Consider the following 21,042-nt stretch of genomic DNA (forward strand, 5'->3'; position numbering starts at 1 on the left):
AGTATCTTTGTCCCTACACTGTGGGGTGTATGGGATAATCACTCAAGATTCCCATCATCACCTGGTATTGGACATTCTTTCTTTTCTGACCCTAGTGCCAGGGCCCAACCTCAGAAAGGTTTCCTCCCCTTCCATGTTGTCTCTCAGGGCTCCCTAGACCCTATGCTGCTTTCCCACTTTCCCCCCTGCTGCTTCTGTCTAGTTCCAGGGACTTGTCCCAACAGATACCCTGCAGCGACCTCAGCCCACAGAACAGGGCAGTGATGGAGCCCAGCCCGCCAGCCCTTCCCATCCCCAGTGGATGATCTTTAACTCACAGGGAGGCCTGGCCCTGCTTCCTTTCTCCACAAAAGCACTTCTCAGTTAATATCGAGCATTCCAGGCCCCAAGTTTATGAGGTGGGGGAGTGGGAAGGAGAGGGGTTTTGTCAGGCCATTTGTTCAACACTCCTTGACCGTGCCTCCCCCGCTCCCCAACGTCTGCCTGCTGAGAGAGGGAAGACCAGCCAGGCAGGGCCACCAGCCATGCCACCAGTGCAGGGCCCTTTCGACCAGGCCTCCATCATGCTTTAGGCGCAAGATTAGGCCTAGACCCCTATGGCCACCTAGGACTGGGCTGTCAGCCTGGGGCCTGCTATATCCTGGTCTCAGGAAGTAAAATGCCAAGAGCACAGGTGTTGCTGGGCACTGATCTGAGCCAGCTCCTCATCAACTCACCTCATGACTATGAATGACTCTCTTTCAGACTCTGTGCCTCAGTTTCCTCATCTATACAATGGGACTGTGATGCCTGCCCCCAGAATAGTTGGGAGGCATCAATGAAATGCTTTAGACAGAGTGCCTAGCACATGGTGGGTGCTCATTAAATATCTGCCTGGGTGGTTTTAGGGGTGTGCTAGTGGGAGATCCTAGGATCTCTCCTGACTCTCCCACTTGGAAGCAGGCCCTGATTGCTCTTTGAAATACCATCTTTTTAAGACTCTGTATGTGGAGGGCACTTGCAGTTTCCAAAGCACTATTACACACATTATTCCACTGACAACCCTGTGAGGTGAGTAGGTGCACCCTTTGCAGAGGCGGTGAAGTGAGCCTCAGAGAGGGAAGGGACTTCTCAGTGGGAAGCAGCAGGTTTGGGACTTGAGCAAGCTCGGTGCTCTTGTCCTAAAATCTCTTGGAGTCATCCATGGAGAATCTTCCCTGTGCAGCTGGCTGTGCAGCCTCCTCCCTCAGCCACCAGCACGGCCCATCAATCGCAGTGACACATGGGGTGTGGACAGCGGGCCCAGCATGGGGAAGGAACACAAGAGCCGATGTGGCCGAGGCCAGCATGTTTGCATAGGAGGACTCCATTTTAATGTCCAAAAACGTTGGAGCCTCACGTACTACAATTTGACTGAGAAAATACACAAAGATAAAATCTGCTCTGAAATCAGCAACACTTTGCAATGGATTTGTATTTTATCCAGCACAACACCATCTGAACACTTTTGAAAAGTGCAGAACATGTGTGTATTATGGGTTCCATCTGCCCACACTCCTTTGTGAGCACATATGGCTTCCCCCACACTTTACTCAGGGGCCCTAAGCATCTGATGCCTGCAGGGTAGGAACCTCTGGGCAGAGAAAACTGTGCAGGTTGGGAGGCGATCACACCCAGTGCTAGAGTTTTCTTCTTATCAGCCTTGTGGCTGTGGCTGACCTACTTCACCCGCAGGAAACTCTGATTCCCTGTCTATAAAACAGGACAGTGACAGGGGCTCTACCTCCAACAAGGTGGCCAACAAATGGATGGGAAGGGGATCGAAGTCCAGAAGGAAGCGTCTCCTGTCTGGCCGAGGGCCCCCACCCCCTCTCCCATGAGAGGAGGAGCCCAGCCCTCCTCAGAGAACCGCCTGCTGCAGCTCTAACAGCTCTGTGAGGTCTTACTACTATTATGTCCTTTCCATAGGTGAGGAAACTGAGGCTCAGAGAGGTGACTTAATTTGTACAGAATGTAAATGGATGATCTAGAAGCCCCTCTACAGCCACTGAGAGCCTCAGCTGGGTACCCAGCCCCTCTGCCTCCTAGTCCTTGAGAATCTCCCAGCTCCCGCCAGTTCCACAACAGCTTCCCAAGTGGAGGTTTTTCCAGCAGTTGTTGGGTGAGGAAACTGAGGCTCAGACTGATGGCAAGCAGCAAAGCCAAAGCTAGGGCACTGAGCTATGTGACCTGGACTTAGCCTAGTGGCCTTCTCACATGCAAGGGGGTCAGGAAGGTCCATGGCAGGGGGTGTCTTGGGAAAATACTACTAATGATGATGATGATGATGAAAAGCAGAGCCTTGCTCCACGCCTGTGAGGAGCCGGCCCCAGGAAGCCCCGGGTGTCAGGGCTAGTGGAGCAGCCAGTGCTGAGGCTTCCAGCGCCCTGGGGGGCAGCCGCAGTTGCTGCAGGGTCTGCAGGTGGGGGAACCTGCGAGGAGCCAGGTGCCTGGCACCCATCATGTCCTCCCTCAGACGCCTCTCAAGAAGGCAGTTTATTAAGCCCATGGCACAGATGGGGAGACGCAGGCCCAGAGAGGTCGCTGTCTGTTCCACCATCTCACAGAGAGGTGGGGGCAGATCCAGAATTCAACTTCTCAGCCCATAGTTGGAGACCCTTTCCTTGGCCACACCCTGGGGTGAGTGGAGGAAAGCAGCTCCCTGGGTGCACCAGCCAGCACGGTCTGGGGCTCAGAGCAGGGGGGCTGAGAGGTACTCTCGGGGCCTGATCCTCACATTCCCACAGGCCTACATTGCCCTCCCTTTGAGGACCCCAGGCCAGTCCCTCCCCAGAAGCCCCCCTGGGGACCTCGGGCCTACTGCCCACATGTTGGTTGCAGAAATCATCAGGAAGGTGGCTTCGCCCCCTCCCCTGTGCCGGCCAGCAGTGTCTCCTGAGCACGGGCCACCTGAGTGCATCCAGCTGATGGAGCAGTGCTGGGAGGAAGCTCCGGAGGACAGACCCAGCCTGGACCAGATCTACACGCAGGTGAGTGCTCCCCGGAGGAGCCGGGTGCTCACAAGAAACAGCTGGTCAGTTCACCTCATTTGCCCAGTGGGAGCCAGGCACTAGCTCTGGGGCCTAGAAACCCTGTAAGGGAGCGATGGGCCAGCACCAGCACCCCGAGGAAAGCTCTCCCAGAACACTGGGTCTCAGGGATGTTTGCTGAGTGCCAAGCCCCATGCTAAGTGCTGTTCTTACTTCATTTAGCCCTTGTGCTAACCCTCAGAAGAAGCATTGTTATTATCTTGGCTTTAGGGAGAGAAACTGAGGCACTGAGAAGTGAGGGAACTAGCCCAAGGTAACTGAGGGAGGAGTGAGAGGTGGGTCTAGATTCCAAACTCAGGTTTGTCTGTCTTCAGGGCTGATTCTGGGAACCCCAACCCCGCACTGGGCTTCCTGGAGCCAGAGCAGAGAGGTCATTTGTGGCTGTAGAGGCAGCGCTGGTTCTCTGCATCAGTGAGTGGAAGATGTGAGGGGCACTGGCCACCAGGCCTGCCTTGGGGACTGTAGCAGGAGGGGTGAGGCAAGTCCGTACGAGTTTGTGGGGTGGTGGTGGAGCCTGTGGGCCTGACTGAGCTGGCTAATGGTTCCCACAGGGCCAACCCATCCAGCCTGAGGTGACATCTTTATGCCTCTCCTTCCCGCCCTCCACTCCCTAGCCACAGCAGAACGTTGCCCAGGAGAGGTTCAGTGGGCAAGAGGGGCGTCCAGACAGGTGGCGAGGGAGTGAGAGGCAGGAAGACAGATGGAGGATGAACAGCCAGGTGTCTTCTGAAAAGCCTTCCTCAGCCCTGGTGTCAGGGCTGCTGTCCCTTTTCACAGATGTGAAATTGGGACTTCAGAGGAAATGAGCTCCCAGTGGCTCCTGGGGGGTGAGGGGGGGGTGCAGAGCTAGGGTGAGCAACCATTTCTTTAAACAGTAGCCTGGAATGTTCCCAGGGACGAGAGGTTGTCATAGCCAGGATGGTCGGGGAGGAGGCTCTTGCCCTGAGTAAGGAGTGACTGAGGGAAAATATCCTTCCAATGCTCAGTGGCAGAGCAGGCAGAGATGGCACATGACATACATGTTTAGCACCAAGAAGGTGGGAATTGCCTCCCACTGTGGGGAGGCTCAGGGTCGGAGCGCTTGCATTTGGATCTATAGTGCCACTTACCTATTATTGGACCTTGGGCAAGTTGATTGCTTTGTTGAGCCTCAGCCTCCTTAAAAATTGCCTGGAAAGATGAACTCTGGCCTAATTTGCCATACTGGAGTGACTATCAAGTGAGATAACTAAGTAAAAAATAAAAAGTGGTTCTCTGAGGAGTAAATAAGGTATTAGAGAAAAAGCACTAAACTTAAAGTCAAAAGACTTAGGTTTATGCTCACTTAATATTGCTCTGGGAGTACTAGCCAATGCAATTAAACAAGAAAGTAAATATTAGAAAGGAAAAAGAAAATGACTGTTACTTGCAGATCCTATCATTTGTGTTCCTGGGCACCCCAAGCAAAATGTGGAAAAAACATTCTGAATGATGAAATAATTCAGTGGGGTAGGTGATGGTATGATCAATATATAAAATACTTAAGTTTAAAATTCAGTTCCATCATTATGAGGTCCTTGGTAGTTATTTCACCTCTCAGATCCTTTTTTTCTTCATTTTTAAAATGGGGGCCTTCCTTGCAAAGGTGACCTCCTAGTCAGTTTGTGTCCTTAGCGTCTCAAAGCCAGCATCCATCACGCCCACCCCCACTGACCTTTAAAGCTTGTGCCTCTGCTTTTAATGAGCAATGCTGAATAGGTGCACTTTAGGGGCTGCTGCCTCTCCCCACCTTTCAGACATGTGGCAGACAGAAGGGGCACTAATGGAGGTTGGATGTCCATACCGACACACATAGACACCCATGCATTCATATACTGGAATGGGCTGCATTCACTTTGACCATCATTAATTTGCTTCTCCTACTGAGTTTGGGAAGAGGCAAATCACACTGGGGAAGGTTTTAGTAAGTCTCCTTAGGAAACACACTGCAGTATTTCCGATAAGGTTATTATTGAAGGCATGATTTACGATCGCACAGGAATGTCCTCTTATGAAGAAGTAAGAGGCACTTCTTTGCTCAGCACCAGCAGTACTGTTACTTTTAAGCAACTAGTTTAATGCTCCATTGTCTCATGGACTCCATGGATTGGTAATACATATTTCCCTTTTTGTTTGGTTGCTAGGAAGCTCATATCCAAAATGGTGACCAACTTCTAGCATTCATTTTGCATATAGACCTCACTCCTGGATTAATTTTTTTTAAAAAAATTTTATTCTACTTTGGTCCCAGTGTCCTTACATATTTATTACTTATTTCATGAAAAACATTTCTTGAACAAGGAGAGAAATAGAGAGGTATAAATAGATTATGTACATAAATTATCTACACATATTCTATCTACCCGTCTATTCACCTCCCTATCCATCTATCTATCACATCTGTCTATCCACCATCTATGTATCTATCTATCCATCCCCCCATCCCTTTATCTTTAAGAACAAAGCATGCCTATTCCAGTGTTGTTGTGAGAACCAGTGCAGTAGGGTTTGTGTTTGTCAGTGGTAATACTATGCTGGACATGGGCTCCTTTGAAAAGTTTTCTCCCTGCCTGCCTGCCTGCCTCACACAAAAATAACCCATTTTTCCTTCTAGCAGTCTGTGCTCCTTGTCAGAGCCACCATCCTTTGTCTATTACATATTTGTCCACCACCAATCCACCTCCTCCAGGCAGGGACTATATCTGGTGCATTCCTGTGACCCAGAATCCCACCTAAGGGCCAAGTGTGCTGACCTTCATTGAGGAACTGGGATTTTCATTCTACTTTTCAGTTCAAAAGCATCAATCAAGGCAAGAAGACCAGCGTTGCTGACTCTATGCTGCGGATGCTGGAGAAGTACTCCCAGAACCTGGAGGACCTGATCCAGGAACGCACTGAGGAGCTGGAGCTGGAGCAGCAGAAGACAGAAAGGCTGCTCTCTCAGATGCTCCCTCCGTGAGTGGCCCCTTAGGGCTTGATTGTGCCTCCAGCCTCAGCGGCTCTGAACACAGGAGCTGGGACACAGTAGGTGCTCAGTAAATCCGGGTTCCATGAATTCATTCAATTTATTCATTGTTTACCCAACCTATTTTCATAGAGCCTTTGTATGTGCTCGGCACTGTGCTGGCACAGGAGCATGGAATTTCTGCTACCTCCCTTCCTTGGAAGCAAGGAGAGGGAACAATTTCCCCCATTCAGAGAAAGTAATGTCCAGAGAGGGACAGGTGTTTGTTGGAGGGCAGCCAGCGCACAAGTAGACTGTCCCAGATTCCTTGATACTCTATCCAGGATTTCCCCCAAAATCCTTCCCAACTGTGAAATGGGGGCCCTCCCACCTTGTGACTCAGGTCCTTCCCATCCCTTCAGATCTGTGGCTGAATCTCTGAAAATGGGGGCTACTGTGGAGCCAGAGTACTTTGACCAGGTCACCATATACTTCAGTGACATTGTGGGTTTCACCACCATCTCAGCCCTGAGTGAGCCCATTGAGGTTGTGGGCTTGCTCAATGACCTCTACACGCTGTTCGATGCTGTGCTGGGCAGCCACGATGTATATAAGGTGAGAGTACCAGGAGGCTGGCATTCCCCCTGTCCTTCCTTTACTACTGTGTTGTGTCACACATTTACTTTCAGTCATTTATTTATGTCTTTTTATCAGTTAACTATTGCTATGTAACAAGTAATGCCAAAACTCAATAATATAAAACCAAAGGCGTTTATTATTGCTTACAAACCTATGGGTCAGCTAGAAAGTTCTCTGGACTCAGCCAGACTTCCTCATCCATCTGTGGCCAGTGTGGGTGAGATAGGAAGTTCTGCTGATCTTGGCTGGGCTCTCTCAACTCTCAACAGCCTTCACTGGGACAACTCGGTTCTGGTCCACGTGGTCTCTTGGCTTCCAGCAGACTAGTTGGTGTTGTTTACATGGTGTGGCAGGGTTCTGAGAAAGAAAGCAGAGGAAGAGAAACCTCTTGAGGTTTTAGTTGAGATCAGGCACATTGCTTTTCCTGACATATTCTACTGGCCAAAGCAAATCAAATGGCCAACCCAGATTCAAGAGGTGGGGAAGTAAACTTCACCTGTGCTGGGCAAGGACAGACAGATGGCTTCCTTTGTGTCCCATTCATTATTCCCTTTCCAGCCACAGTCCTCCAAGGAGGTGGGGACAGGGGAGGGCCAGGCCTTGGCCTGTGTCTGCCCTCAGGGAGCTCTGCTTCTTGTTGGTAAAGGATGGAGACAACCCAAGTGAAGTGATCAGAGGAGGCTGAGAGGACCCACAATCCAGCCAGGGGTAGGTGTGTAGAAAAAAGAGCAAGAAAGCCTTCCTGGAAGAGATGTTGTGTTCCTAGCACTGTCGTCTGGTTGCAGTTGCTCCAGCCAAGCAATGTGGGAAAAATGTGCCAAAGCTTGAGGCCTGGTGAGCATGAGGATGCTGAATGGGTTGTGATGGCTGGACATGAAGTGAACCAATGGTGAAGCACGTGATGGAATTGGCGGGTCACTGAGAAAGCAGCAGGGGCCTTGAAAGCCATCAAGACCCTTCAAGATCTAGTCCCTGTGTACCTCTCTGTTCTGAATTTGAGTTCCAGTCTGGCCACCAGCCTCTGTGTTGCTTTGGGCAAATAGCTTCCCCTCTCTAGACCTCTGGTTCCTCATCTGTAAGGCAAGAATAATTACCCCAGCCTGGGGGCTCACAGATGGATGGGTGGATCCCATCCCCCTTACTGAAGTGCAGCAAACTGTGAGATAGCAAAAGTGAATAGCCTCCTGCCCCTCTATGCTGGCTATGAGGACCTTCCCCCCACCCCAGCCCTGCCCCTTATTCTGACCCCATCCATTGCTAGGGACCTTGGGTCAACATGAGACACAGTGGAGGAGGGAGGGAGGCCGCTCCCAGGAAGCAGCCATCCTCAGGCTCCACTGGTCTTAGCCTTCTTTGTGATCCATTCATTATTCCCCTCCCAGTCCCAGTCCTCCAGGGAGGTGGGGACAGGGTGAGACTCAGCCTTGGAAGCCAGGATGGAAAGGATGTGGGGGCAGAAAGTTCAGAGAGAACGAGCTCTTTATGGTGCCAGGCAGTCTGCTGATAGCATTATGTGCAGTATCCCAGTGACAACATCACCTGTACTTACTGAGTGATTATTGTATACCAGACACTGGTCCAAGTGCCTTATGAGCATTAACCCATTTAATCATAACAATCTCTGAGGTTGGTATAGATGAAGAAACAGCTGACTGAGTGGCTTGTCTAATTGCATGTCGCAGTAGGATGTGAAGCTGGGATTTGAATGTGGGATTCCTGGCCCAAGGCCCCTTTTCATGGGTGCTCACCATCCGCATGACATGGACGTCCTCAGGACGAAGCCACAGGTTCACAGTGGTGCATAAGGCCCTCTAGGAGCTGGCCCGGCTACCTGCCCAGTGGCATCTCTGGCCACTCCTCCTCTGTAGACCTCCCTATTTCTCACACATACTTTGCTCTCTCTAGCCCCTGGGCCTTTGCAGTGCTGTTCCCCTTCCTGGAACACCGCTCTCCCTCCTCTTCACCTGGCTCCGTGCTGGTCACCCTGCAGTCTGAGGCTAGCCTCCTCCCCCTCCCAGACATGGGTAGGAGCTCCCATGTGATGCTCTTACATCTGCCCATGGACAACACAGCTGCACCTTACCGTTACAACCTGAACCTCTCTGTCCCCAGTGCCCGGCAATGGGCAACACATTGTAGGTCCTCAGGAAATAAATGTCAACTGAATGAGTAGCTCACTGAGGCCCAGAGAGGGAAGTGACTCGCCTGAGGCCACCTAGCTGGTAGCTGGCAGAGCCAGGACAGGAACCTAGTGTCCACTACCGCCACCTGGCTTTGCCCACCACACACACTGCCCAGCACTGACCCCCAGAGATTGGAGCCACCGACACCCCGCAGGCACGGCTCCCCTCCCACTCCTTCCCCACTCAGGACGCCACGTTCCTGCCCCAGCCCATGGTCCCGAGGTGTTGTTTCTCATGCTGACTGAGTTTCCCTCTTGTCGCCAGAGCTGCCCTGGCCCCATGGGCCCCAAGAAAAGATTCCTCATCTCGTCTCGCTGAGTCCTGCAGCTTTGATGTACCCTGAATCACTCCTGGCCTCGTCTTCTCTTCCTCCCCTGTTAATCTTTTCTCACACATGTGTCCCTCCCAGCTCTGAATCACACCTTCTGATCTGCTCTGAACTCTGGCCAAGAGGTCTGCATCTTTCTGGCAGAATGAAATGAAATAAAACAAGGCCCGCACAGCCCTCCAGATGTGGGGAAACAGGAGGCCCAGTCCTCGTGATGTGCGAGTGTGTCTCTCATCACTCACACCATCCGCCTTGGTTTCCCCTTTGTCCCCAGCAGGATCTGGTTACTGCTCTTTAATCCAGTCTGGGTTGGGAGGCAGCCAGGCAATCACTTCCTGGTTCCACAGGGATGTGATTCCTTCCCAGCACACGCTGAGTGTGCACTTTTATGGACATAACTCCAGAGCAGAGCTCACATGGACTGCAGGAGAGAACTTTCCCCAGCCACTCAGCCCCAGGGGGTGAGTCTGGCCCTGGCCATAATGCCAAGTGACCCTGGGCAAGTCACTTCCCTTCTCTGAGCTCCCATTTGTAAAACAGAAGTGAAAGTGCTTATGGCTCAGGATCACTCTGCAGATTAAGCAACATGCGAGGAAGTGCTATCATGCAGTCATTCACCAACACGTTGACTAGCAGGAGCATGTGCAGGCGCTAAGGCTTCCCCCGAAAACAGAACAGGGCCGGGGCAGGGAGGTGGGCACCAGCATTAATAAGGTATCTTCAGAGGACTGGTCTGGCTTAGGGATTGTCACAATGCAATGCTTCTCACAGGGATAGATCGGTATCCCTACTGTACAGATGAGGACACAGGCTGAGAGAGGTAAGTGACACACTCAAGGTCACACAGCAAGCCAGGAGTGGAGTTAGAACTCACATATGTGTTTGTTAGTATGGAAACCTTTGCTCCCGCCTCTCTTCTGGCTGTGTTCTCCCTTCTGCAAAAGGACCACACCTGTGTACAAGCCATAGCCATTGCTTGCTGCTGAGTGCCCGCTGCGATATGAGTCTTTGAGTGATAAACTTTGAGTCTGAGCTCCTGTAGAGTGGAGCCTGTGCCTGGTCACCTTTCTGTCACTGGAGTAGGGGTGATTATTAGTCACACTGAGGTCTCCCTCACAACTCAGGTGGCAGGCAGGTCGGGGGCCAGCTGTCAAGTTTAGCTTGGAGAATGTGGTCTGGATGCATGGCCATCATGGGGCTTTCCACTGCTCCTCCCCAGTCTGAACTTTGGGTCATGCATCTGAGGCAGCACTGGGTCCCCAGGCAGGTGTACTATCCTTGAATTGCAGCTGCACACCTGGCGGCCTGGTAGTGGGGCTAGGGGCAGTGGTCTCCTGGGCTGCCTCTAGGAGGCAGGACCCAGCCCCAAAGCATGTGCTGACCACATGCAGGGCAGGAGCAGAGGGAAAACCCATGCAGTAGGCAGATTCTCCCCAAATGAGAGGGAGAAAGGGCCCAAGCTATGTGCATCAAGAGGCAGCATAGCATCCAGGCTTTGGAGCTGGACTGACTGACTTCAAATACTCCCTGTGTGACATTAGTATGTGATTTAACCTCTCTGGCCTGGTTTCCATCCACAGAATGGTAATGGTAGTAGCACCCACCTCACAGAATTCTTGTGAAGTTCTAACATGTTAATATTTGTAAAGGGTTGGAACAGTGTCTTGCACATGATATATAATTGCTATGTAAGTATTTGAGGGGGCACTTAGTCGTTCCTCTAATCTTGCCAATCAGACAATGCCTTCTTCATCCTGTGGGGAAGAAGGGAGTGGGCAGAGGGAAAGCCAGAGCTCGCTCATATTTTCCCTCCCAGGGCAGGTCTCTCTTCTCTCTGGAAATAGACACAGTGGAAGACAGCCAGGCCTCCCATCCTGCCACATTGACTGCCAGCCCATGAGTGCTGGGTGGACGACAGCAGGTGACAGCGGGGCAGACAGAGGTCACAACCCTAAGGAGGATTTTTCCCAGTTAGTGATTATGGACTCGATGGAGCATGAGCTGAGCTGATGGAGGGCTTGGAAGTCAGCAGATAGGGACTGGGGAGAGCAGCTCAGGCAGAGGGCCTGGGGGATAAAGGTCTGGAGGAGAGCAGGCCTGGCTGTCTCTGCAGAGGTCTGTTGGCCGAAGCATGGGGAGCCACCAGCAACTGTTAGGATTAAGTCAGGACATTCTGCAAATCATGGGAGTCCCTGATTGCTAGGCCATGGGGTATGAATTTTAAACCATTGACCACAGGGAGCAAATTTAAGTATGTGAGGAGAATGTGGCATAATTAGGGCAGATCATTTCCCAGCATTGGGATAGAGATAGCCTGGGTAAGGGAGAGATTGGGGGGTCATAGGTAGCAGAGCACAGGCCATGGCTCATGTGTGAAAGAGATTTATTGAGTTACAGCGCCCCCTGTGGGCAAGGAAAGCATCATTGTTATTACTGCCCCCAGGTGCTGTGGGAGGGCGCTGGCGCCAGTGCCTGCAGACTTGTGGGAAGGGCAAAGCAGGAGAGCCCGGGGCCTCAGCCTGCGGAGGGCAAGGCTTGGGTGTAGAGAGTCACCGTCCTCACCTTGGCTGGCCTGACCTGTGGCAAGGAAGAAGGCTACAGTACACATCGTTGTCCCCGGCACCTGGAACAGGGCCTTCAGAACAGAAGGTGCTTAGGAAAGGTTTGTAGCTTGAGCTCAGGAAGTAGAGCTGGAACCAGCAGGTGAGAGGCAGTTGTCAATTCAGTTCAACTTTTGAAAGTAAGACTTGCCTAGGGGGAGAAACGGCGACCTCAAGACAACAGGACCTTCCTATCAAGAGGCATAAGTGGGCCAGGACAGCCTTTAAAGTCCCTCCCAACCCTGAGATCCCAGGATTCTATCATCTCCAAAACCAATTAACTAAGGAAGCAATGATGATGATAAAGACAGAAGTCTCTGTTTATTGAACATCTGTGATAAGCCTGGTTCTTTAAATACATTAATACGCATGCCACATAAGAGGATGCTGAGGATGCGCTGAGGCCCGTGGAAGTGGTCTGCCCCAGATAATTGGCAGAGCCAGGGTTTGAACCCATATCTGATTCTAAATTCTGCATTTTTTTCCAGTACACCTTGGAAGGGCAGCAGAGTTTGGAAAATAGGGTATATATTCGATATTTATGTGCTCTTCTCCAGATGGAGCCCTGCTCTGCCACTGTGGCATTGTGCAGACGGGCACTCAGGCCTGCTGCCAAGGTGCTCATGGCCTGGAGTGAGGGAGACAAGGCAGGCACAGTCACCTGCAGTTCAAACAAAGGTGACTGAAATGTGGAGATCTAATCATTGCTAGAGTGCCTGGAAGGAGACCCCTGGGTAGAGTTGGCACTGTGACTCGAGGGGTGGGTCAGGGACGCCCAAGAGGGTGCCTTGAGTGGGGTGTGGGACAGTCCAGGGAGGACGTGTCCTTGCGGTGGAGCATAAAGGCTGTGCTTCTAGGTGGAGACCATTGGGGACGCCTACATGGTGGCCTCAGGACTGCCCCAGCGCAATGGGAGCCGGCACGTGGCAGAGATCGCCAACATGGCCCTGGATATCCTTGGCTCTGTGGGTGGCTTCCGGATGAGGCACGCACCCGACGTGCCCATTCACATCAGAGTTGGTCTGCACTCAGGTACAGACTCAGGGCTCGTCAAGGACATCTGTGGGGGTGGCGTCTGTCGAGGACACCTAAATCCATGCTGAGGAGCTGAGAGTCTGATGGAAGAGGCAGGGCAGAGCCCTCCTGTGGTCATGCAAACAGCTAAATGTTTGCTGGGATGGCTCTAATTTTGCTGCTCAGGGTGTTCCCAATAAAGCCTTATGCCCGACCCCTTCCTCCCTCCATAGCTTCACCTGTGAGATAAAGTCCAAACTCCCTGCCCCCACAGCTTCCAGGGTCCTTGCTAATCTCCCCAACCCCATCTCCTACCACGTCCCACTTCATCATTATTCAGCTGCTTGCAGTTACTCACAGACAAATGGGCTCTCTGCCTCTGTGCCTTTGCACCTGCTGTTCCCTGCCCACTCATTCTCTCATCCTTCGAAACACTTCGTGCACTACTCCTCCAGGAAATCCTCTGGGCTGGGTTAGGGTCCCCTTTCTGGGCTGGCACAGTCCTGGTGCTTCCCTCATCACAGCACTGATCACAGTCTCCCTCCCACCAGGCTAGGAGCAGAGATGGGCTCCTATTTATCTGTTTTTCCTCTCCCCCGGCCTAGAGCCTAGCACAGATGTCATCTCCTTTCTGGGTCTTGTTGGGGTCTCCAAATAGCTTCATTCTCACCCTCTACCTGGAGCCTAGGATGTAATATGGGGATGGCAGGAGGGTGGTGATGAAGGGCAAGAAGGTTGTGGGGGCCTCTCTGGGGTAAGACCTGCTGGAGCTCACTGGGCACACTTGAGTTTCAGGGCCCTGTGTGGCAGGGGTCGTCGGTCTCACCATGCCTCGGTACTGCCTCTTTGGGGACACTGTGAACACTGCATCCCGGATGGAGTCCACAGGGCTGCGTGAGTGTCCCCTAGTTCTTTCTTCTCTGCGGAAGGACTCTCTCAGTGACCCTAAGCAGCCTGGTTGTTTGAAACAGTGGTTAGTAACCGAGGCACCACCTGGTGGCAGCGTACCCTACTTGTCAGTAAAATGACTGTAAGGAGATGCTGTGTCACTGGTTCTCTTCAATTTCCAGTTTTTGTGATGGTCTCATGAAAGAATTAACAGAAAACACAATGATTTGAGAGGCAGGAAATCTGGGTCCCAGCCCTGACTGTAACTGGCTTGCTTAGTGTTCTTAAGCAAAATACTCTTCTTCTAGATCTGCTTTTCCCATCTTTATAATGAAGAGACCCTTTCAACTTCTAAAATGCCGTTTTAAGCAGGAGTCACTCTGCTGGACTGGTCAGAGCAGCTGGAGAAGTCAGAAGTCTGGGGCCTCTGCTTCTGGCTGCACAGGTCGAGTGCTGCCTGGCATCTTTCAGTACACAACCCGTATAACCAGACAGGGCAGCCCTGCTGGGGAGTCCTGCTCTTAAACGGAACACAGCTGCTTATCAGCTCTGATTCAGCCTTCATGGACTTTCCACAAGTAGAAATGTTCTTAGGAGCTCTGATTTCACCTTGAGTTCCTCTTTTAACACTCAATCTATGTAATTTGCTTTTCCTTGAGGCCTCTATTTTAGTGACCAACAATCTACTAGAGGGATAAAAGAGCCAGGTGAAGGTATTGCATGAATCAGAATGGTCTGTATTACTGGCTAGAACTCGGGCTTTTACAGGCTCCTAATGATTTTTACCAAACACGGTATGCTGCCACTAGATGGGGACTTGATAACTGCCTTTCTTGTCAGCATACAGAATTCACGTCAGCAGAAGCACTGTGCAGACCCTGCTCAGCCTGGATGAAGGCTACAGAATTGACATCAGAGGCCAGATTGAGATAAAGGTGAGAGAACTTCTTTCCTGGGATTGATGGGGACATCCCCTAAAAATCTAGTTTCTGTGGGCAGCTGGAGAGATTCTCCTCTGATTGATGTAGCTGAAGGACATGCCTGCCTGGAGTCAGGGATAGAGCTGGTCACCCTTACATGTCCTCTTCATTCCCCAAATTCTAAAGAAAGATTTCTTCCTAGGAGCCACTTGCTCATTTGGCTCCTCATGAAACGAAGGGTCAGGGCAGAGATTTACTTCTGTTGGTGAACTTACCTGGGCAGCAGGCTGGCACACAACATTCATTAACATATTTATTACCAGAATAATAATGAAAGGAGGATCAATGCCCCCATTTCATAGTTCAGGAAATTAAATTAGAGGCAAAGTGGCTTGTTGAAAGTCACACAGCTTGTATCACAGGTCTGATGGCTGCAAAGACTGTGTCTTCTCCATAGCACTGTTGGGCTCCTACTCATCCCTCAGAACCCTAACACAGACATTATCTCACTGCAGCTTGCCCTGACCCGGAAATACCCCTCTTCTTCCTTTTCCCTAGCAGTAAATATCATGTTTTCTCTCTGCACCCACCAGTCCCACTACCAGTCTTCTGCTGTTGTGTGTGATATTGGATTATACTTGCCCGTGAGTGCCTCTGCATTCTTTTTTTAATGTTAATATCCAATAGAGCTAATGGTACAATATTCCTATGAATGATTTTTCTTCCTACTTTACCCCCTCTCATTCCCCCAATTCTTCAACTAGAGCCAGGCCTGGTGGGGTAACTGGAGCAGCCTAGGCATTTAAAGGTCCAGGGCTGTGGCTGGGCCCTAGAAATTGAGTGCTCCACAGGACTCACTTCATTCTGCTGTGGAATGTCAGAGCAGGAGGGTGCAGCTCAGAGAGGAACAGCAGCTTGTCCATGAGCACACAGCCTGTGGCAGCCAGCATGTGTGGAATCCTTTGCTCCAGAGGCCGAGGTTATGGGAGAGCGAGCTGGAGTAAGCTAGGGCAGGCGTGTCCTGTTTGGGAGAGTGGGCACTAGATGTCCTGAGGAACACAGGGTTCTGCTGACAGAAAGGGATGCAGAGAGGGAGTGGGGAGGGCAGCACGCCACCCTCGGGTTCTTCAGGCCAGCTGGGGGGCTCCAAGGGGCAGCACCCATCCCTGGCCTAGGAAAGCATGCAGAACCTCCAGGCCAGCCACCCTGACCTCAATGCCCCTCAGGCCCCCTCCATGCCCAACCTCCAGGCAGCTGCATGCCTACTCCAGGGGAGGCCACAGGGTCCCTCAGCTGGGGAGAATCACAGATCATAGAATCCTGGGATCTTAGTATTCCAGATCTGCTGGTCATAGAACTCATGATTCATGATTTATTTATTTCTCTAACAGATAAATATTAACTCATTTAATCCTCACAACAACTCCATGAGGTATTGAGGAATCTGAGGCACAGACAGGTGAAGAAAGTTGGCCAAAGTCACATAGCTAGGAAGTGCCAGAGCCAGGACTTGAATCCAGACGGCCTGCCTCTAAGCTGTCAGCTGCCCTCCACCGAGCTGTGGGCATCATGCCCTCTCCTCTGTCCTGGCTATCTGCTTGGGAAGGTTTGCTGGATCCCCTTTTTCTCTCTCTTCCAGGGCAAGGGGATGGAGGAGACCTACTGGCTGGTGGGGAAGGCAGGCTTCCCCAGACCCCTCCCGCCACCTCTGGACATCAAACCTGGGTGAGTAAGAGGAATTTCCCCAAAAGCTTGGCCTCTTTAGTTTGAAATTTGGTTTTTGTTATTTTTCTGATTACAAAAGTATTACCTGCCTAGTGTGGAAATCTTGGAAAATACTGAATTCTTTAACAATTAAATAATCGGCATCTTTCCACTCTGGAGAAACAGCCGCTGTAGCCCTTTATCATGACCCCTGCCAGCCTGTCCCAGACGTGTTTGTCATAGATGAGATCATGCTGCCTCCGTAAGTTACCCTGATCTGTGCTCTCAGCTCCACATCCTGAGTGCCTTCCTGTGTTGTTCAGAGCCCTTTAGAAACACACGCTCCTAGTAACAGGTGGTTACAGGTAATGCGACAGTAAATACGACTGGGCATTTGTGGCCATTTAGACTCTTTCTGCAGATCAAAGGGCACTCACATTTTAGGGGCCAAGTGAAGCAGGTTCTCAGAGAGCTTGTGCCTGCCCAGTAGTTTGACTTTTTCCTTTGTCCTCCATCCCTTGCAACCCCATGACCATCACAGAGGGCTTGCATGGGTGGGATGGTGGGGGAAACAATAATATTTTACTGCACTGTGCTATTCCTCACTCCCTTCCACCCAAGCACTGGACAGTTCACTGAGGGACAGGGTGAGGGGCACATGTGTTGCTGATTGCCAAGAAGTACAGTTTCCTAGAAACGAGAAGGCGCTGGGGTCCCCTGGGGCCCTCAGGTTCATTCCCCCAGTGGGGAGGCTGAGGCTGGGGCTGGGCAACCCCCACAGGGGCCCACAGCCAGCCCCATCAGAGCTTCCTGCCTAGGGATTTTCCTTCACCTGAACTTCTCACTGGCTCCCCTCAGCTCTTCCAGGATGGTTCCCCACCCGAGGCTGCTCCCTCTCATCTCTCAAAGGCTAGAAAAGTATGGGACACACATGAGCCTCCTGGACAAAGACCAGCACTAAAGCAGCGCAGGCTGCCGGGGCTGCACAGGACTCCTCTCTGAGTTCCCTTCCTGCCCGGATGCTGATGACCCACCATGGGCCTTGGGCCCCAACCCCCCTCTGAGGGGAGGGCCTGTGTAGCTCCCACTGCCCCCCAATTCCTTCTGCAGTGCTCATGGCACCTCAGACCCCCCCACCCCAGGGCCACCTGGCTGCCTGGCCCTCCTCCAGAGCCCTCCTCTCGTGGACGGCCTCACCAGTCGCAAGCAGAAAGCCGGCTGCTATCCAGAATCCTCAGCCCGTCCCACAGCTCTGCCTCCGTCACACCTCCACACCTCTCTCGTGGCCCACCTCAGGGCCTCCTCATCATTTCCCCTCTCCACTGGGCCCCTACCTCCATCTCCACCTGGTAGCTAGAGTGATCTGTCAAATTAAGCACGAACACGATTACTATGAAAGTCCTCTAGTTAACACTCTCTGGATCCTCCTGCGCTCTGAGGCTTGGGCCCAGCTGCCTCAGGCTGCTCTGAAGCCTTGCTCCTCCTGGCCTGGGCCTGCCCCTTGGCCTCACTCTCTGGCCACCTGCTGCTGTACACCACCTGCTCAGGGTCTCCTCAGGGTTCCTTAAAACACACTGAGCGTCTTCCTACCGCAGGGCCTTTGCTTGCCGTCCCCTCTTCCTGGACCACCAGAGCCCCGCTGTCACCCCTGTCTCTCTGCTCTCCCAGCACTGCTACCCCCATTGCACTTGGTACTCCCTCAGAGTTCTCGGGGAAAGTTTTGTGGAACGTTCCTCTGCCTGCACAAGCCCAGGAGATCCTGGCCGACAAAGTGCCTGCAGGTCTCCCAGTGCCAGGCACCCAGAGAAGGCGAACTCCAGAGCTCCTGCTTCTTCCTCAGTGGGGCACCGCCACACAGGCCCTGGGCAGCCCAGCTCTGGCCCACCCCTGCCCGCCCCATCCTGGGAGTGGGAACCGGCAGGCCTGACAGCTATTCGTTATCCTGAACCCCCACAGCTGATGACTCCCCCACTCCCTGACAGACATTTTAGAAAGTGCCAGAAATGTCTTCATCTTGGCTCAGTGAGGGAGGAGAGTGAAGTTCAGCCCCAGTGAGCATCATACAACGCGGGAGCCTCCCGGGCCTTCAGGGGAGAATCCAGCACCCACTCAGGCACGGACGCACAGACACATAGACAGACACACAGTCTGGGCAGGAAGGGCTTAGGGTGCCAGTTGGATGAACACTTGTCTTGCTGAGTTCATAAGGAGTTACTGAGCTTTTACTGGGACAGCTATCCTGTAGCTTAAATTTTTTTTAAAGCAAGTTTTCTAAAGATGCTTTTATCCTCTCTTTCTGCATTTACCATCCTGCAGGAGTTCTTTATCATTACGTTTAGGATGTTTGGAGAAGCTGGTGGAGATCAGGGGATGGGGACAAAAGCCCTCTCCTGTGTCTTGGTGTAGCCACAACCTTGGTGGCAGTGTCCCAAAGTGCCTTCCGTCACATGTCACAGAGACACACCACACCATGGCTCTCCTCTCCCCTCTGCCCTTGCCAACCAGGCTCAGAAGTGGCCCTGGCCAGGTTGCTGTGAGGCCCCAGCTGTCACTTAGAGCCTTGCTCCCTTCTCCGTGCAGAGGCGATAAGCCTGCTTTATCCTCCTCCAGGCACATGTGGGAAGCAAATGAGAAAATGAAAGTGTGTGCAGGGCAGGAGTTCAGTGTCCCTATCCCGGCTTGGCCTCACACCCTGAGAGTCGGAGCCTCTCACCCGTGGCTTTGTGGCCTTCAGGGTCATGCCCAGGGTAAGGGGCAGAACCGGGGCCAGCTCCCTGTCTCTGGACCTCTGGACCGGAAGGCACATGTGCAGATGAGTGAGCAGCACTTGGCCTCTCTGAGGCTTGGTCCTCTACTGTTCAAAGTTGGAAGAGTGGTGGTAGGCCCCGACGGGGCAGCTACAAGGATCAAGAAAGCCAAGGAGGGGAAGGGGGCCCCCTGTCAGCCGCTGTGGGCCCTAAATGCTCACTGCCAGTGTTCTGGGAGATCGTTTTATTATTCTTGTTTCTCCTCTTCCCCTAGGGATCCCTGGCAGGACCTCATAAACCAAGAAATCAAGGTGGCCTTTGCCAAAGCCCGGCAGAGCACGGCCAGGCCCTGGAGCTCAGGAAAGGCCTTGGCCGGGCTCTGAGGAGAGGGACAGCACGGCATGAAGGCCTGTACCAGCCCAGAGACTCTTGTGACTGGACACCCCCAACCCCAACCTTTCTCCCTGCTCCACTTCCTGATGAAATTTCTCTTGCAGAACTCACTAGCAACCAACTGGGTGTTCATTAATCAGTGCCCAAGAGCAATATTAATTGATGCATTTCAGCATGAATCCTGTAGGTACACTTGTCTCTTGACACCCAAACAATAAAAACAGAAATATTCCTCTGCTTTCAAGTAGCTCTCTGTTCTTGACAAATTGTTTTGACTCTGAGAGCTCGTCATTACAGAGTTCATTACTCCTCCCATCAAGAATGCTGTACCCACCATGCATCCAAAGTGCCTAGACCTGGGAAAACAGGTCATTTGCCCTGAATGGGCACAATTGCCACTGGCACAAGCAAGACAGGGACCAGGAACCAGAGCCAGGCAGATGAGGCCTCCAGGCCCAGCTGGGCCACCTACTCACGTCCCATCACTTCTCCAAGCCTGTTTCACCATCTCTAAAATGTGCATTGAGAGGTCCACATGAGGCTTGTGCCTAACCCAGGGCTGGGGCCACAGCAAGTGCTCCAAGTATGCTGCCTCCTTCCCTGACTCCCCTCCCTGTGCTGGCCTGACCCTTTGGGTATCTGTAAGCACTATATTGGGAGTCCAGGTCTTGGGCTCCTAGAATTTCAGGGCCAGGGAGTAGAGTGATAATTCCTTGGTTCTCAGAAAATGAGACTTTTTCTTACAGAAAAACCAACCAACCAACTGACAACCAACTCATTAGACTGGCTTCCAACACCAAAGGGTGCACAGCAGAGCCGGAGGCTGTTTGGCGCAGGCCGACCTGGGATGGGGGGAGAGGCCGGTGGCCTGGGGCAGGTTCGGCCCTAGAGGAACTTGTCCTTCCAAAGACCCCTCGGGAGGGGAGCTGGCACTGAAACTGAACTGGGGATGGTGGGAAAATGTTCTGCTGGGTGGGGCTGTGCTCACAGAGGCCAGGCAGTGTGTGTCTGTGTGTCAGAGAGGGATGTGGCGATGTGCACAGGGGGCCATGAGCTGCGGTGTGGCAGAAAGCACTTGGCTTGACTTTGGGAGCTGCGACTGCTGGTTCTGACCTGCCCTGCTTTGGGCCTAACCCTTTTACCTCTCAGTTTCCTCAGATGCAAAGTGGGGCCAGTCATCCTTCCCTCCCAAGAGGACTGTGGAAATACCACACCTGGCCCTGAGTGAGAAAGGAGGTTCTGTGGGCCAGGCCCGTGGCTTTGTGCATGATTTTGTCTGTGTGGGGGGGGCAGCCACTGGGTGGGGGGACAGAAGCATGGCCTGGTTCCTTCACTGAACTCTGTGTGGCCTGCATCAGGCCTGTGGATTTTTCTCTCCGGGCCTCAGCCTCTTCATCTGTAAAATAAGTGCTTGATCAGATGACTGTGAGGTCCCCTGGGCGTGAGGCTTTGCACTCCATGAGTATGCATGAGCACACCTGTAAGTAAATGGAGATGCGGCGTGGTGGGCAGATGCAAGGAGACAGGAATTCAAACCAGGATTCAGCTTTCCTACCCTGAGCCAGTCAGAGGGCCGCTGGAAGCTCTCAGCTCCTC

The 21,042-nt window shown here is 52.4% G+C and overlaps 1 protein-coding gene across 1 annotated transcript in view; it reads left to right on the plus strand.

Annotated features, from left to right (window-relative positions):
- The window catches only part of LOC118917525 (guanylate cyclase D-like), a 37,127-nt gene extending 17,444 nt beyond the window's left edge, over window positions 1-19,683 (plus strand). Inside the window, exons 11-18 of the mRNA XM_057507201.1 lie at window positions 2,860-3,008; window positions 5,878-6,041; window positions 6,453-6,645; window positions 12,638-12,812; window positions 13,590-13,688; window positions 14,523-14,617; window positions 16,242-16,327; window positions 19,328-19,683. Of these exons, the coding sequence (XP_057363184.1) occupies window positions 2,860-3,008; window positions 5,878-6,041; window positions 6,453-6,645; window positions 12,638-12,812; window positions 13,590-13,688; window positions 14,523-14,617; window positions 16,242-16,327; window positions 19,328-19,436 (1,070 nt within the window). The 3' untranslated portion in view covers window positions 19,437-19,683. The remainder of the gene's footprint in view (window positions 1-2,859; window positions 3,009-5,877; window positions 6,042-6,452; window positions 6,646-12,637; window positions 12,813-13,589; window positions 13,689-14,522; window positions 14,618-16,241; window positions 16,328-19,327) is intronic.
- Window positions 19,684-21,042: the final 1,359 nt, after the last annotated feature.

The sequence above is a fragment of the Manis pentadactyla genome, chromosome 9 (genome assembly GCF_030020395.1).
Source record: "Manis pentadactyla isolate mManPen7 chromosome 9, mManPen7.hap1, whole genome shotgun sequence".
NCBI lineage: Eukaryota > Metazoa > Chordata > Mammalia > Pholidota > Manidae > Manis > Manis pentadactyla.